Consider the following 13,197-nt stretch of genomic DNA (forward strand, 5'->3'; position numbering starts at 1 on the left):
GAATTACTTCTAACTTTTAAAGTTTTAAGCTTCAAATAAGCCTGACTGCAACCTAGAATAGTTAACTCCAGAGTAACAACAACCCTGTACCTTCTGAAATACAAACAGTCCTCTGGAAAAAATCCTATTAACTGTCTTTTCAAGTCTTCCCATGTTAGGCACTTTCCCAACAGATTCTCAAGTATTGTTTGGAAATACTGGTGGACAAACAATTGAGCACAAGCCAGCCATATGCACTTCCAGCCCAGAAAGCCAAACATGTCCCAGGTTGCATCCCCAGCACTGTGGGCAGCAGATCCAGGCAGGGAATTCTGCCCCTCTGCTCTGCTCTGGTGAGGCCCCACCTGCAGTGCTGCATGCAACTTTGGGGTCCCCAATACAGCAAAGTTACAGACCTGTTGGAGCAAATCCAGCAAATCAAAAATGATCCCAAGGCTGGAATACCTGTCCCTTGAGGAAAGGCTGAGGGAGGTGGGGAAAGCTGGGAAAAGCTCTGGGTAGACCACACTGCAGACTTTCAGTACTTAAAAGGGGTTTACAGTAAACCAGGGGCTGTAGTGACAGGACAAAGGGCACCAGCTTTAAAATGAAAGAGGTTCAGTTTAGATTGACATTAAGGAAGAAAATCTTCATGATGAAGTTGGTGAGACACACAGGAACAGGGTGCCCAGAGAAGTTGTGGTCGCCCTACTCCTGGAAGCATTTGAGGACTAGAGGATATTTAACAATCCTTTCCAACCTAAAACATTCTGTGATTCCCAAGCTTTGGAAATACACCCTTGGCTCTCAGCATAGTGCCCCCAGCCTTTCCTGAGTGACAAGATAGGTCTCTGATCCAGTGCTGCCGTTTATCTCCAAAGTCACTGAAATGCACATCAATCAGTTCTGACACATCCTGACGCTGAGCTCCTCCTGTGTATTCCTCACACGGGTGTACAGACGCTTTAGCTTCACATGCTCATTCTCTCTCCTGGATATTACAGTCCCAGCTCCCATGAATAATTCATTTACATCAATGAAGTGCTACAATCTGTCAGGACACAGTTTCATAGCAGAAGCCAAGACAGAACCCAGAATTTCAAGTCCCTCCACCAGCTGGATTTGAGCCATAAAGACTAGAAATAAGAATGGATTCTTCTCTCTCTTTTGGACAGTAATGCTGTTTAGGAGCCACAAATCTGTCTGAAAGTCCAGCTGCAACTAGCAACCTTCCCTGAAGAAAGGCCCTGAGCAGTCAGTGTTTATGACCAACCAGCCAACCAACTTTTCCCTACAAGTTGCCAAAACACAACCTTGGCAGAAGCCTGGCCAGCTGTTCAGAAGGCCTCAGAGAAATCAAAACACTATTGATACCCAGGTAGGATAGCCATTGCTGCAAAAGTTCACATGAAGAAATATAACAGGATACCTCCCTCCCCCAGTCTGCCCTCCCCAAAAGAAAGAACCAAAAAACCCCAAACCAGACTTACTGCAGTGCCAATGTCATTGTTGCTACTAAATCCTGTAATCACACAAAACTGCTTCAGGGCTCTGTATCTTTGAGAAAACTTCAAGACTACACAAAACATAACAGTTACAGCAACAAGTCTTATTTAAGCTCTATATAATGTCAGGGTGACCACAAGTTGGAGATTGTGTCTTTACAGATGTCATCAAATTCAAATAAGAAGACAATGTTAATTCAACATCCAGACAAGCTTGTGCTAAGGTAGATTTATTAAGCCTTTAAGTACCAGTGTTACCAAGTGTCCTTCATGAATCAAAAGCACCATGGTCTGTTCCTGTGTTACACTTCACATCCACCATCTCTTGGCCAAAAATACGTATTTTAGTTCAGTATTATTTCTTGAACTAATGTTCAAAATGCAACGTGTCCAAATACAACCAGAATTGATACTTCTGGTCCCTAAGGCTGAAATCAATTACCAGCTGCCAAGCTGATTTGCCTATTTATGCTTACTGACAAACACCCTGTGCTCCTCTCTGGCTATTTGGCACTTCAAATTTGGAAGTTTCTGAAAGCGGAACTCAGTCATGCACAAAGGTACAGAAGGATTTTTACAAAGGTGTGTGCCATGCTATTACCCATCTCCACAGTGCCACTGATCTGTTTTGGGGTCCTTTCAGCTGGCAATGCTCACCTGAGAGACTGAAACCAGGAGTGTCTAAGGGTCTCTGTTGCTCAAATGAGCTCCTGAACTGCATCTTACAGGGCACCTTTTCTCTGCATCCTGGACATGAGCAGCAGGTGAGTATGTAACAATGAGACAGATGAGATTTCTAGCCAAGGGTGTCAGATGCATTTATGTGGATTTTTATTTATTTATTTATGCTGTGATCAGCATCCCACAAGCGCTACTATTTTGCTGAGACTCGGACCTGGACATTTCTCCCCTACTTTTAGAGTTAAGGTGGTTTTTTTAGGTATTACAGAGCACTACTTAAAAACATGCCTTTTTAAGAGGAAGGGAAAAGTGGACAGAGGTTTTAAAATTCAGATCAGTATCATCCATGCTGCTGCTACTACAAATTCTGATCTTAGTATTTATCCAAATAAGAGGCTGAGGGATGAGGAAAGACATGGACAACACTGGAGAAAGAAGAGTCAAAAGAGAACAAACAGCATGGACATTCTGAAGCCCAGGAGCATTACTCCAAATCCTCAACTAAGCCAGGACATGATCACAACTGCTGCTTATGGGGTTCCAGGAATCCTGATCCCCACTATCCATCTGGGAGAATAAACATCACAAGTAATGGGCTGTGAAACAATGAGGACTTTTCCTTGGCACTCCTGGCAGAGCTGCAGCCCAAGAACTGAGTCTCACTGCTGGAGCCATCAGATGCAGCCAGACTTCTGCAGGGTTTGGCAGGCACAGGATCTGTATAAAATGACTGCCATGTTACCTCCCTCTGAAATTTCTTGTTTGTCATCTAGATGAGACTGCAAGCATCTTTACACTGTGTTTTAAGCATATAATTAGGAATATATAGTATACAGTAGGCCCTTACTTAGCAAATGGTGATGATATAATTAAATTCCATGAACAAGGACCTGAACAACTGGAAATTTGTATTTTCGAGTTTCTGTATATAATGCCTAGAGGCAGAAACTGCTTTTATGATAGAAAGAAAAGTGTCATGTATTACTCAGTGTAAAATTGATCTGAAGTATTTGTAATCTACCAACATTAGCTCCCTCAGCTCCCCAAAAGGAATATGTTTGTTAATTATCCTAGGAGATCAAAAGGACATATAGAGTGAAAATTCTTTTAGAAGAGGAATCTAATTTAACAGCCAAATAAAATTCACTCTCTGGTTACCTGAAGTTGGGCAAAAAAAGCAAAGTACCTATAAAGTATGTATTTAAAGTGTAAGAATATGGTATTTTGGGGGGCCTTATCCTGTAGATCATATTTTTATACTGGGGATTGATTCTGTACCAGTTCTGAACATGGGACCAGTATTTTTGCTCTGCTACCTTTCATGGTTCTTCACTAGGAGTTAGCCCAAAGGAAGCAGGACAAACAGGACAATTAATTTGTGGAGCCCACGTGGAAGAGGTGGGAAACTATCTTCCAGCTTTAAATTAAGACTTTGTTTTTAAAGACAATACTCTGTAGTTTAGAAGCATTTATGGATCTATTGGAAGTTCCAGGCATCATCTGTGTAAAGGAAGTGTGGTTAGATCATCACAACAGTTTAAGCTATAGCTAGAACTTTAAAACAAAGAGGAAAGCTTTGTTAATTTTTTACACTTTGAGGTTCCTACCCGATTTAGAGACATTTATACTCAAATTATCCCTCTGGAGAGGGTGAGAAACACTCATCCAAAATCCTGCAGTATGGCAGAATTAGGTATAGCCCAGCCCTGAGTTAATGATCATCTAATCTGAATACAAAAAGCTATTGAGAAGCAGGTTCCAATGCTTCAAACAATGCTTCAATTCAGGGCAGACTGTTCTGACTCCAGGAGCTTTCATCTGTGATGTTTCATCAATATATGGATTCTTAATCTGCATAATCTTTAACTTGAGTAAGTTTTCATTCAACAGTGAAGCTAAATAAAGACATTAGGTAATAATTTAACAACTTAGCTCAGATTTAACATCCAAGAACAGATTGTAACCAAGCACCATTCCAATCCGACAGCAAAAGCAAGGCAAAGTAACACAAACAGGTTTATATACACACACACACACAGTATCACATAACTGGTTTGAAATAGGAACCAGTTTCCAGGGGTTATGAGCTTCTTCAATGTCCTTTTGTTTCAATGGGAACTCTGCACACTGTTAATAAATTACTGATGCCATACAAACACCTATATCCAAAAGTCAGCTGGTGATTCACCTAAAACTGTCCTCCCCCACCTCCCAAACAACAGCAACTGGCAACAAGAGCTTCTGTTTCCCCAGATTTAGCCAAGCTTCTCTTTATACAAAAAACAAGAAGTAAAAAATGAATACAGAATTTTAAGAGCTGAAAGAATAACTGCTTTCATAAGAAACTCAGAGATGTGACACAAAAGAAATAAGACTGAGTCTGCATATAAAATTATAGGTTGATGTTAATTATGTAGATTAAAGTCACAGATGATGTCTTGTATGAAATCATGTTGAAAAAAACAAGTTTCAAGAAAGCTTTACTATGAAAATTAAATTAAATCTGGTCAAGTTAGATGAATTTTGTTGCTTTAGCAACTGTGAAAATACTACTTCACTTTAAATGCATTCAGAATTCCAAATTCCCAATATGCAAAATTTTCAAACTTTAAGTAGTTTACTACAGCTATAGCTGTTCTCTGGAATGAAATATTAGCCCTTGTAACAAAGAAAATAATCCCTTCTCCATTTTTAATTTTTTTACATAAAGGATGAGAAGTGCTCTCAAAACAAAATCAATTTACAATTTTAGAAGGTTACTACAGATAAAAATGTACATTCCTTTTTCTTTGTGACTACATATTAAGCAAGACTGTGCCTAAATTCAGAGAATGCTCCATGTTTTTACTGCAAAAGCATTACATGTTGCCATATTTACACAGGAGAGTCTGAAGGTGTAGCTCAGTGGCATCAATCTTCACATTATGAGAAATGGAAAGCAGTTGTTCAGCTGCACTTAGGCTGTTGCTTCCTTGCACCTGGAATCCAGTGAGAACTCATCCTGACCTTTCATGTTTCCCTGAAAAATCTTCCCTACACTTTTGTATAAACCAACAGATGCTGGCGATGAACAGCTCTTCAGGTCTTTCATTGACTATAAAAAGCAGGTTTTCTTTAAATCAATAGTTTAATAGTTATGCTAAATACAGATTTTGCCACATTTCTTGCTTGTAATTCAATGTAATGCTTCTGGGTACCTCAGTCATCCTCTTGCTGATTTCTTTTCTGTCAACAGAACAGGAGAGTTCAGAATGTTAGGACACAGTTATCTGAAGTAAGAGTACCAATAAATCATGACAAGTGTTCCAGATACAATGGATTAGACAGTGACTGCACTTCTAAGTCATTTTTTGGAACAGTAAGAGATATTTTTCCAGCAAAAGGAACAGAGCAATATCAACCCTCTCTCTCTCATCCCAAACTTTATTTCCAGTTAAAGAACAAGATTTTCCTAGTCCATTAACTCATGGACTATACAAGAACCAGAAAACATCATGGTGGTGGCATGAATCAGAGATGCAGATGCAGGTAATTTGCCTTCCTTTCCCTGCCTTACAAAGATACCATGTTTTCATGTCACTGTGCATTAAAAGAACAAAGAAAGCAGACTGAAAAAGGAACAACTCTATCATTGTTTTTCCTAATATATTTGTCTTGTAACTTTTAAAGAAAAAAGTTGAAAACATTAAAAGTTAAAAGCATTAGCTCCAGGCATTCAAAAAACACACTTCCATTCATATTTATATTTCAATAAGAAAGGAAACAACTCAGTTCTTCAGTAAGATTTGTAAAATTACATTCATTGCTTGCCACAAAAATAAAATTATTTAAGCAAAGTGAGAGCAGTAAAAAGCTTGCCCTTTATCACTTCAGAAACAATCAACCCAACAATACATTGTGTGATTGCTTCATACATTGCTTTTTCTGTAATTCTGTACACTTTGTTAGTAACAAAAACAGAGATCCAGGGACTTTGGTGGTTCCATTTGACAAAGGTGGAAGGTCAGAGATTTTTTTCTGCTACTTCTTACCAGTTTAAGAAAGTCAATCAATTTGTGAACATCCTCTCCTGTGGAAAGGTCCACAAAGTCCTTGGGCAGTCGGTAGCTCAGGTAGGGACTGGGCTGGACGGTGACTTTGCTGTTGGTACAACGGAACACTGGATAATCCTTTGGAAAAGGAGATAAGAGCAGTGGACATGAATATGAAATGTTTCTGGGACTCCTCCGTGAGACTGAGTCACGCTGCCAATGAGTTTATTTGGCACTCACTCAACTAAACTTGCGCTTTCTAAAAATTGTAGCTTTCTTGTAAAACCTCTGCCCACTTAGAAGCAATTTGAAATGTCAAACATGTTAAACAGTCAAATAATGGCTTTCATTACCTCACTTTAAAGTTTCTACAGTGTATCTGTTATTAATGTATTTAATAAATTCATGCTTATGACAGTGCTGTAATAATGGAACTATAAGGAACTTTGGGCAATAGGATCTAGATACATATCTGGATAGAGAAAAATTTTTTTGATAGAATCCCTAAACTTATCTTCACAGTTTCCTTCTTTAAACACATTTGCAACTATAACCTTAATGAAATTATAATTTAAGTTTTCCATCCAATTTCCATCCAAAAAAAAACTCTATAAAAGGGCCAAAAATATCTCTAAATGCTGAAATGTAGCAACAGGTTTTGGAGAATGATATAATTTTCAGTTCAACACATTGACATGCCATGCAATTGCCAGCTGTACTGCAATAAACAGCTTCATTTTAAGAAAGATCAGCAACTTTACACCAGATTATGTGACTGGATGTCAGATGCAACATGAAAAAAAGTTATTCTGCTTTTCATCCACGATTGAACTAAAGAAAACTGTGCAAAGCATCTGGCAACGAGAAAAAGAAATCCCAGACTGAAAATTCATGTGTCCCAGAGACAGCTCTAGAATTGGGAGTGTGTTCTAACAAAGAAGACAAATATTTTAGCAGGAGGGTTCATGGAATGGGTTTTCATACAGCAACAGCCCCATGGTGAGACAGAAGCAATGGCCTGAAGGACAGCCCGGAGTGGGGTTTCCCTGTCAGTGTGTTATGGAAAGGGCTAACTCTCAAATGTTAAAATCAGCTCAATGAAGTTTGTTGTTTCAGTGACCTCTAATGCAGTTAACAGCGAGGAAATAAAGGAAAGAAAATAACCAAGTGTTTCCCAAGATGCACTAACACACCACTTTCTATCTCCTACCCAGCTACCCAAGGATTTGCTAAGATGTGAGGACATTGTCTCAAGATGCAAAAAAAGCTGGAATACAAAAAATGAAGACTCTTCCTCCCTTTCTGTATTAATGGGGAGTTACTTCTTTTTGCAGAGGAAATGCTGCTTGGAAGAGGGATGGAAAAGCCTTGTTCTGCAAGTCCTGGGAGTTCAACCAGATGACAAAGCTTTGCTAAGGGTATTCCAGATGAGGAAGAGACATAAGTTAAGCTTCTGCTTGTCTCCCCCCAAGCATAAAACTGGAGATGCAGGAAACTGCATCACAGATATCAAGAACCAAGTAGAAATTTAAATGATAATATAGAAAAGTAATAGATTTAAAAAAAAATTGAAAGGAATGCATCAAAACTGTGTAAAAGCAAGTTTCAGGGCATCTTCTTTGCACTGGGGTCAAAGCTGCAATATGGGCTTGTACTGTTTGAACTAAAATTTCCCCTGCAGGTCTCTAAAACTAGCAGGTGATACTTGTTGAGATTAACTATAAGGTAGATTCTACTTACAGAGAGTTTACATTTCACAGGAGCTTAATTTACTTCAATGGGATTTGCATCACAATTTGATTGCAACAGCAAAATAAAGAAAAAAATAAGGCCATAAATCCTGCTGGATGTTATTCAGCCTCTCTCACCTGTTCTGTTGCTTCCCCTTCACTCTGGTCTCCTTTCAAGTTTTTTCCAGAGGTGAGTTCTTCCCATGTAAAGAGCAGGGAGTCTGTTACTTCACCAAATGGGTTAAAATCTATTAACCAAATCTTACCCTGCAAAGGAACCACAGACAAATTAAAACAAACCACAGAACTAAAACAAAGCAAAAAAGAGGAATACAAACAAAAAAAATATCAAAATACACATATACTCATATTATTGTAGTATGCTTGGTCTTAACATAAAAAGATGTCAAAATTGAAACTACCTGGTTTTCTAAACGAGGTTTTAGATATTCTAAAATCCTTTGCATTATAGAGTTTTATATCACAGCAAGCTATCATGTACTAATTTACTTTGATTTTTTTTAAACAGAAGATCAGACAGAGCTAAAATAAACTGAATTTAGTTCTATGCAAGGTGTTTTCAGATGAGCCCACCGAAGTTATGGCTAATCCCCAAGATCCCCAGAGAGAATGAACAGGAAATAGGGGAAAGCACTAATCAAAAACCACAAAAAAAAAAAAAAAAACCCAAACCCAAAACACAACCAAACCCAAAACATGACCAAACAAACAAAAAAACCCAAACTGCCCACATAGGGATTTTGCTTTCCATGAAAAAACACCTCAGCAACACTGTACTATCCAGCAGTCTACAAAAATCGCTGCTCTTGATCTTAGAAGGGACCCTAAAAACAGAGAGCAGGGTCTGCAAAATGTTAGTGGAGCTCATGAAACATCAAAGATGCTGTACACACATAGATAAATAAAGAATTACTTAAAGGCATTTTTAAGTCATTACTAGTAGTCCACACTAGTTTCTACCCCATCTTTAACACATCTGTGTTCCAAACAGTTGTGGTAGGGTGCACAACAACACAACTGCTTTACAACCGAAAAAAGAAAAAGGAAAAAAGAAAAAAGAAAGCAGAGACTAACAAGATGTATTAGGAGTAACAGACATGTGGGGGAGGAAGAAATAGTCTGTGCTCCTTGAGTCACTTCAAGATACAACCCCCAGCACAGGCCCATTTTCTCCTGCCCAAAGAACTATAAACTATTCTAATAAAACAAAACATTGTTATAAATTATAAGGAAATATGACTACAGATGCTAGTAAAGATGTGCAAAACCAATATTATATCTGGATGAAATCAGTTCTATCAAACAGGGAAGGAAACAGTTGCAGTAACATAAGCAGGGCTGAAGAGTTTTATTGTGTTTATTAAAAAGATCAACTGGAATTGGAAAACAAAGCTGAAATTGTGTAGCTACTAAACATTCATTTGCTTTCTCCTCTTTTCCTTCATTTCTGAAGGATCTTCTTGCTTTAAAAGATCTTGCCTATCTCGATACAAACAGCAAATACATTCAATTATTTACACTACAGCCATCTGGTTTCTAACACACAAAGATGCTTTTGAAGCGTCGGCAGAGAATAACACGGAGACTGCCTCCCCCACCCACGCCACCTGAGCTATCCCACAGGCACTGACACACTGTGGGACTGTAAATGATGGGAAGCTGTGAGCAGAAATGTTCTGGTGCCTCTGTCAGCATCCACAGTGAGCTCCTCGTGCAGGTGTGGGGAGTCCCAGCGGAGATGAAACCAGTGGTTATGACCTGCAAGCTGGAGCTGGGCCAGCAGCCCAGTAGGGAGAGTGTGGTTGCACACAGGCTTTCACAGGTGTCTGGCTCAGGGCAGGTCCACGGGGAACAGCTCTCACAGAACACATTTTAAAAAGCCAAAGCACAGAAACAACAGTGCTGAAACCAGACAGCTACAAAAGAAACTACAAACTGGGGGACACAAACCTGAGTGGTTTCTTGTTTGTTCTGGAAGGGTGAGCAAGCCCAGATCTGCATGGTTGAGCTGCAACACCTCTGAACTAATATTGGCACCACCAGAGCAGAGAGCCAATGGGGCAAGCTCTGCTGTCATTTCCCAGCTCTGGTCCTCCTCAAAAGGCTGTCACAAATTCTCATTATAAGCAATCTTTTACTTTTCCTAATGGGGGTGTCTTGTCAGCTCCAAGGCAGCACGGGGAGGAATCTGTGGGTTTAGATTCATTCTATCACTCTGGAAAAACAAGCTAATTAACCAATTTAATCACAGGCAGAAGCAATGGCTGACAAAGTTCATTCAGCAGTTCAGAGAATCTTTCCTTGCATCAGAAACGTTTATACCTAATACTTCCCTATGAAAGGCTTTCACAGAAATTCCTCTTCAGCCCAAATACATCCAGCTCAGCTTTTTCACAGGAACATTAAGATCACTTCTCTAGAGAATAAATGTACCCTGGAAAAAACTGAAAATTGATTTTGAAACTACTGAAAGCAACATGTTTTTTGTGAGCACCCAGCAGTGTTCCTCAACCCCTGCAGGCAGCAGTGCAACAGCTGTTTCCTTGAGATGGTCTTAAATCTGCACTGAGCTTTGATAGCTGCAAATTGATGACAAGTGGCCAACCAAAGTAAGTATCTCTTTCCAGGGCTCATTAAAAGGAGTGTATATAACCCTGGGTGAGTAACCAAACTGCCTTTTCTTAAGATTAAATTCTCTCTCAAGTCTTACATGCCCTGTCATGATTTAAATACAGTTTCAGATAACTTGCACTATGTATCTAAAAAGCAGTAGTAAGGCTATTTATCTGCTATCTTTTGCCTGCTATTAGTAATCTTTGTCATACAAGACCAGAAAAAAAAATTGTGTGGAGAGGAAAAAAAAAATTCCCCTACTTGTACTACATGGTGTTTTCTTCTCATCCTAAAAAAAGGAATCAATAGATTTACAGCACTCTGTCAACTTCATGCCTTATTTTGCTAAGGCAGTAAGCAGCAGGGCACTGAAAGGAAGTGCCCATGACAAAACCTGTTGTTTAAAGGAAGTCAAAGACAGATAAAATGAGAACTGTTACATCTCCCTAACTCCAGCTGCACCTTCTTGCACAATGACAATGCTCACAAGGCACAGACACAAGCACTGGTCTGCTCTTTAACAAGAGCTGTGAGCTAGTAGCAGTCCAGAGCCCCTCCCTGCATTGCTCTGCCTTACCACAGCGACTTCTTTTGAACTTGGTTTGCTGTTCACACCTGGGACACAGCAACGGGCAGACTCTCAGGCTTTTGTGAACTCCCCCTCCAACTCAGTGAGCAGGACCTGTGGAGCCAACTCCAGACAGTCTCTAAAGCAACTGAAGTGAGCACGGGGAGGAGACTGCCGTCATTTACAACAGTAACAACAACTTGCTTCTCCAAGCTGAATATTTTGAGTTGAAAGGATTTAAAACAAGCAGACAGTGAACATTTTTCTCCTTCTGTAGGTGAGGTTGCTGTGCAACCAGCCTGATGAGGAGCACGGGCTTTGGAAATTAATCATGCTCACAATATTCTTTTGCTGCCTGTAACTCACACGCCAAGGGAGCGATGAATAACACAGTTGCAAACCACAATAGTAAGTGTGAAAGGAGCAGCATCTGACACACAAAGGGCTAGCTGGCGGTTTACAAGACCTGAGGGTAGAAGGAAGGGAGAGAAATCTACAAACAGATATATTTTATCTTGACATATGAAGAAACACTGCTCATTTGAGATACCACAGGCTGAACCCTTTTACTTAAATAATTTCTCTTCATGCCTCAGCTATGAGGCAGAGCACCCAACGGCAGAATCTGGTTCAGTGCTCAAGTGCTGCTCCTCATTTTCCCTGACAGCATCCTCACGTCTGTTGATCTGAGCCTGGGCAGGTAATTTCTATTACAGCATAGCTGCTCTAGCCCACAGCCTCGTTTTAGGCACCTACATTAAAAGCTGGGCTGAGAAATGGTACAGTCATTGTTTTCCACATGAGACACATTCCTGTTTTATAAACTATGGCACGATTTACTGTTATACAATTACAAAATAGTTCAGCAACATTCAAAATGAGAATCAGGACTTATTTCCAATACACTCAACTCTAATAAAGACTTTCTCCAATCAAGTCCTTCAAGCACAATTCATCTGACCAAATATTTCTCCCCACTCACACTAGGAGAACTCAAGGTTACTAACTCTGATACTGGCACCTCCATACAATTATTCAGGTTGGAAAAGTCCTTTAAGATCATCAAGTCCAACCCTTAGCCCAGCACCTCTGTGTTCACCCCTAAACCACACCCTAAACTACACGTCTTTCAAATAGTTGAGGTGGGATGCTTCTTCCCAACTCCATCACTATCTGGATGTTGAGGGTTAGGATCTGCCTAACTCTCAGAACCACGGCTGGAGCAGCTTGAAAAGAAAAAACTGGCTTCCATCTGTCATAAACTCGGCACACCACATTCACACTCTCTTTGGACAATTATCCCTTCCTATCCTAAACTTCCAGATATGAACCATTTTCCAATCTCGCAAGGATAATATGAGGAAATATTAAAGATACTTTTGATGAGTTAAAATGCTGTAGTGAAAAAACAAATACAGGGAAAGAGAAATAAAGCCCATGGAAATATCTGTCTTAAAAGAAAATGCCCCATGTTTGAAAGCTATTTGGACCATGGCCTTAATGAAAGAGTCAATATCTTGAATTGGAAGGGATCCACAAAGCCACTGAGTCCAACCCCTGGCCCTGCACAGAACAGCCCCACAAATCCCACCATGTGCCTGGGAACACCACCCATAACCTTAAGCTTTAATTTTCAGTCAGCCCTGAACTGATCAATCAATAGGACTTGAAGACCACTGTAGATCCCTTCCAACTGAAATAGTCTATTTTACTCTAAATTACTGTAGCAAGGACTCTGATGTCATAACAAAAACTAAGTTGCCTCTTGTAGATTCAAAGAACTGAGAAAATTGCAGTTGAAGCCTAATCTCCATGCTTTAGAACAGACAACTTCTCTGGAAGATATTAACTAAATAATTATATCGCTGGCACAGACATATTTACACCCCTAATCCTATTATTCCCCTACTGTAGACAGCATTTATCATAGAAAAAGACCTGTGGAACAGAATAAAATCGAGTAGGTTTTGCTTGGTGTTTTTTTGTTTGGTTGGAGTTTTTACTTTAGTGGTATTTTTGTTTGTTTGGTTATTTTTTACAGAATCAATTCTAGGAAGGCAGAGCTATTA

The 13,197-nt window shown here is 39.6% G+C and overlaps 1 protein-coding gene across 1 annotated transcript in view; it reads right to left on the bottom strand.

Annotated features, from left to right (window-relative positions):
• Positions 1 to 1,698: 1,698 nt before the first annotated feature.
• The window catches only part of CDC123 (cell division cycle 123), a 33,843-nt gene continuing 22,344 nt past the window's right edge, over positions 1,699 to 13,197 (bottom strand). Inside the window, exons 11-13 of the mRNA XM_021530981.4 lie at positions 8,065 to 8,193; positions 6,197 to 6,334; positions 1,699 to 5,390 (exon numbers count right to left, since the gene is read on the bottom strand). Of these exons, the coding sequence (XP_021386656.2) occupies positions 5,364 to 5,390; positions 6,197 to 6,334; positions 8,065 to 8,193 (294 nt within the window). The 3' untranslated portion in view covers positions 1,699 to 5,363. The remainder of the gene's footprint in view (positions 5,391 to 6,196; positions 6,335 to 8,064; positions 8,194 to 13,197) is intronic.

This window comes from Lonchura striata, chromosome 1A, assembly GCF_050655825.1.
Source record: "Lonchura striata isolate lonStrDom1 chromosome 1A, ASM5065582v1, whole genome shotgun sequence".
NCBI classification, from domain to species: Eukaryota; Metazoa; Chordata; class Aves; order Passeriformes; family Estrildidae; genus Lonchura; species Lonchura striata.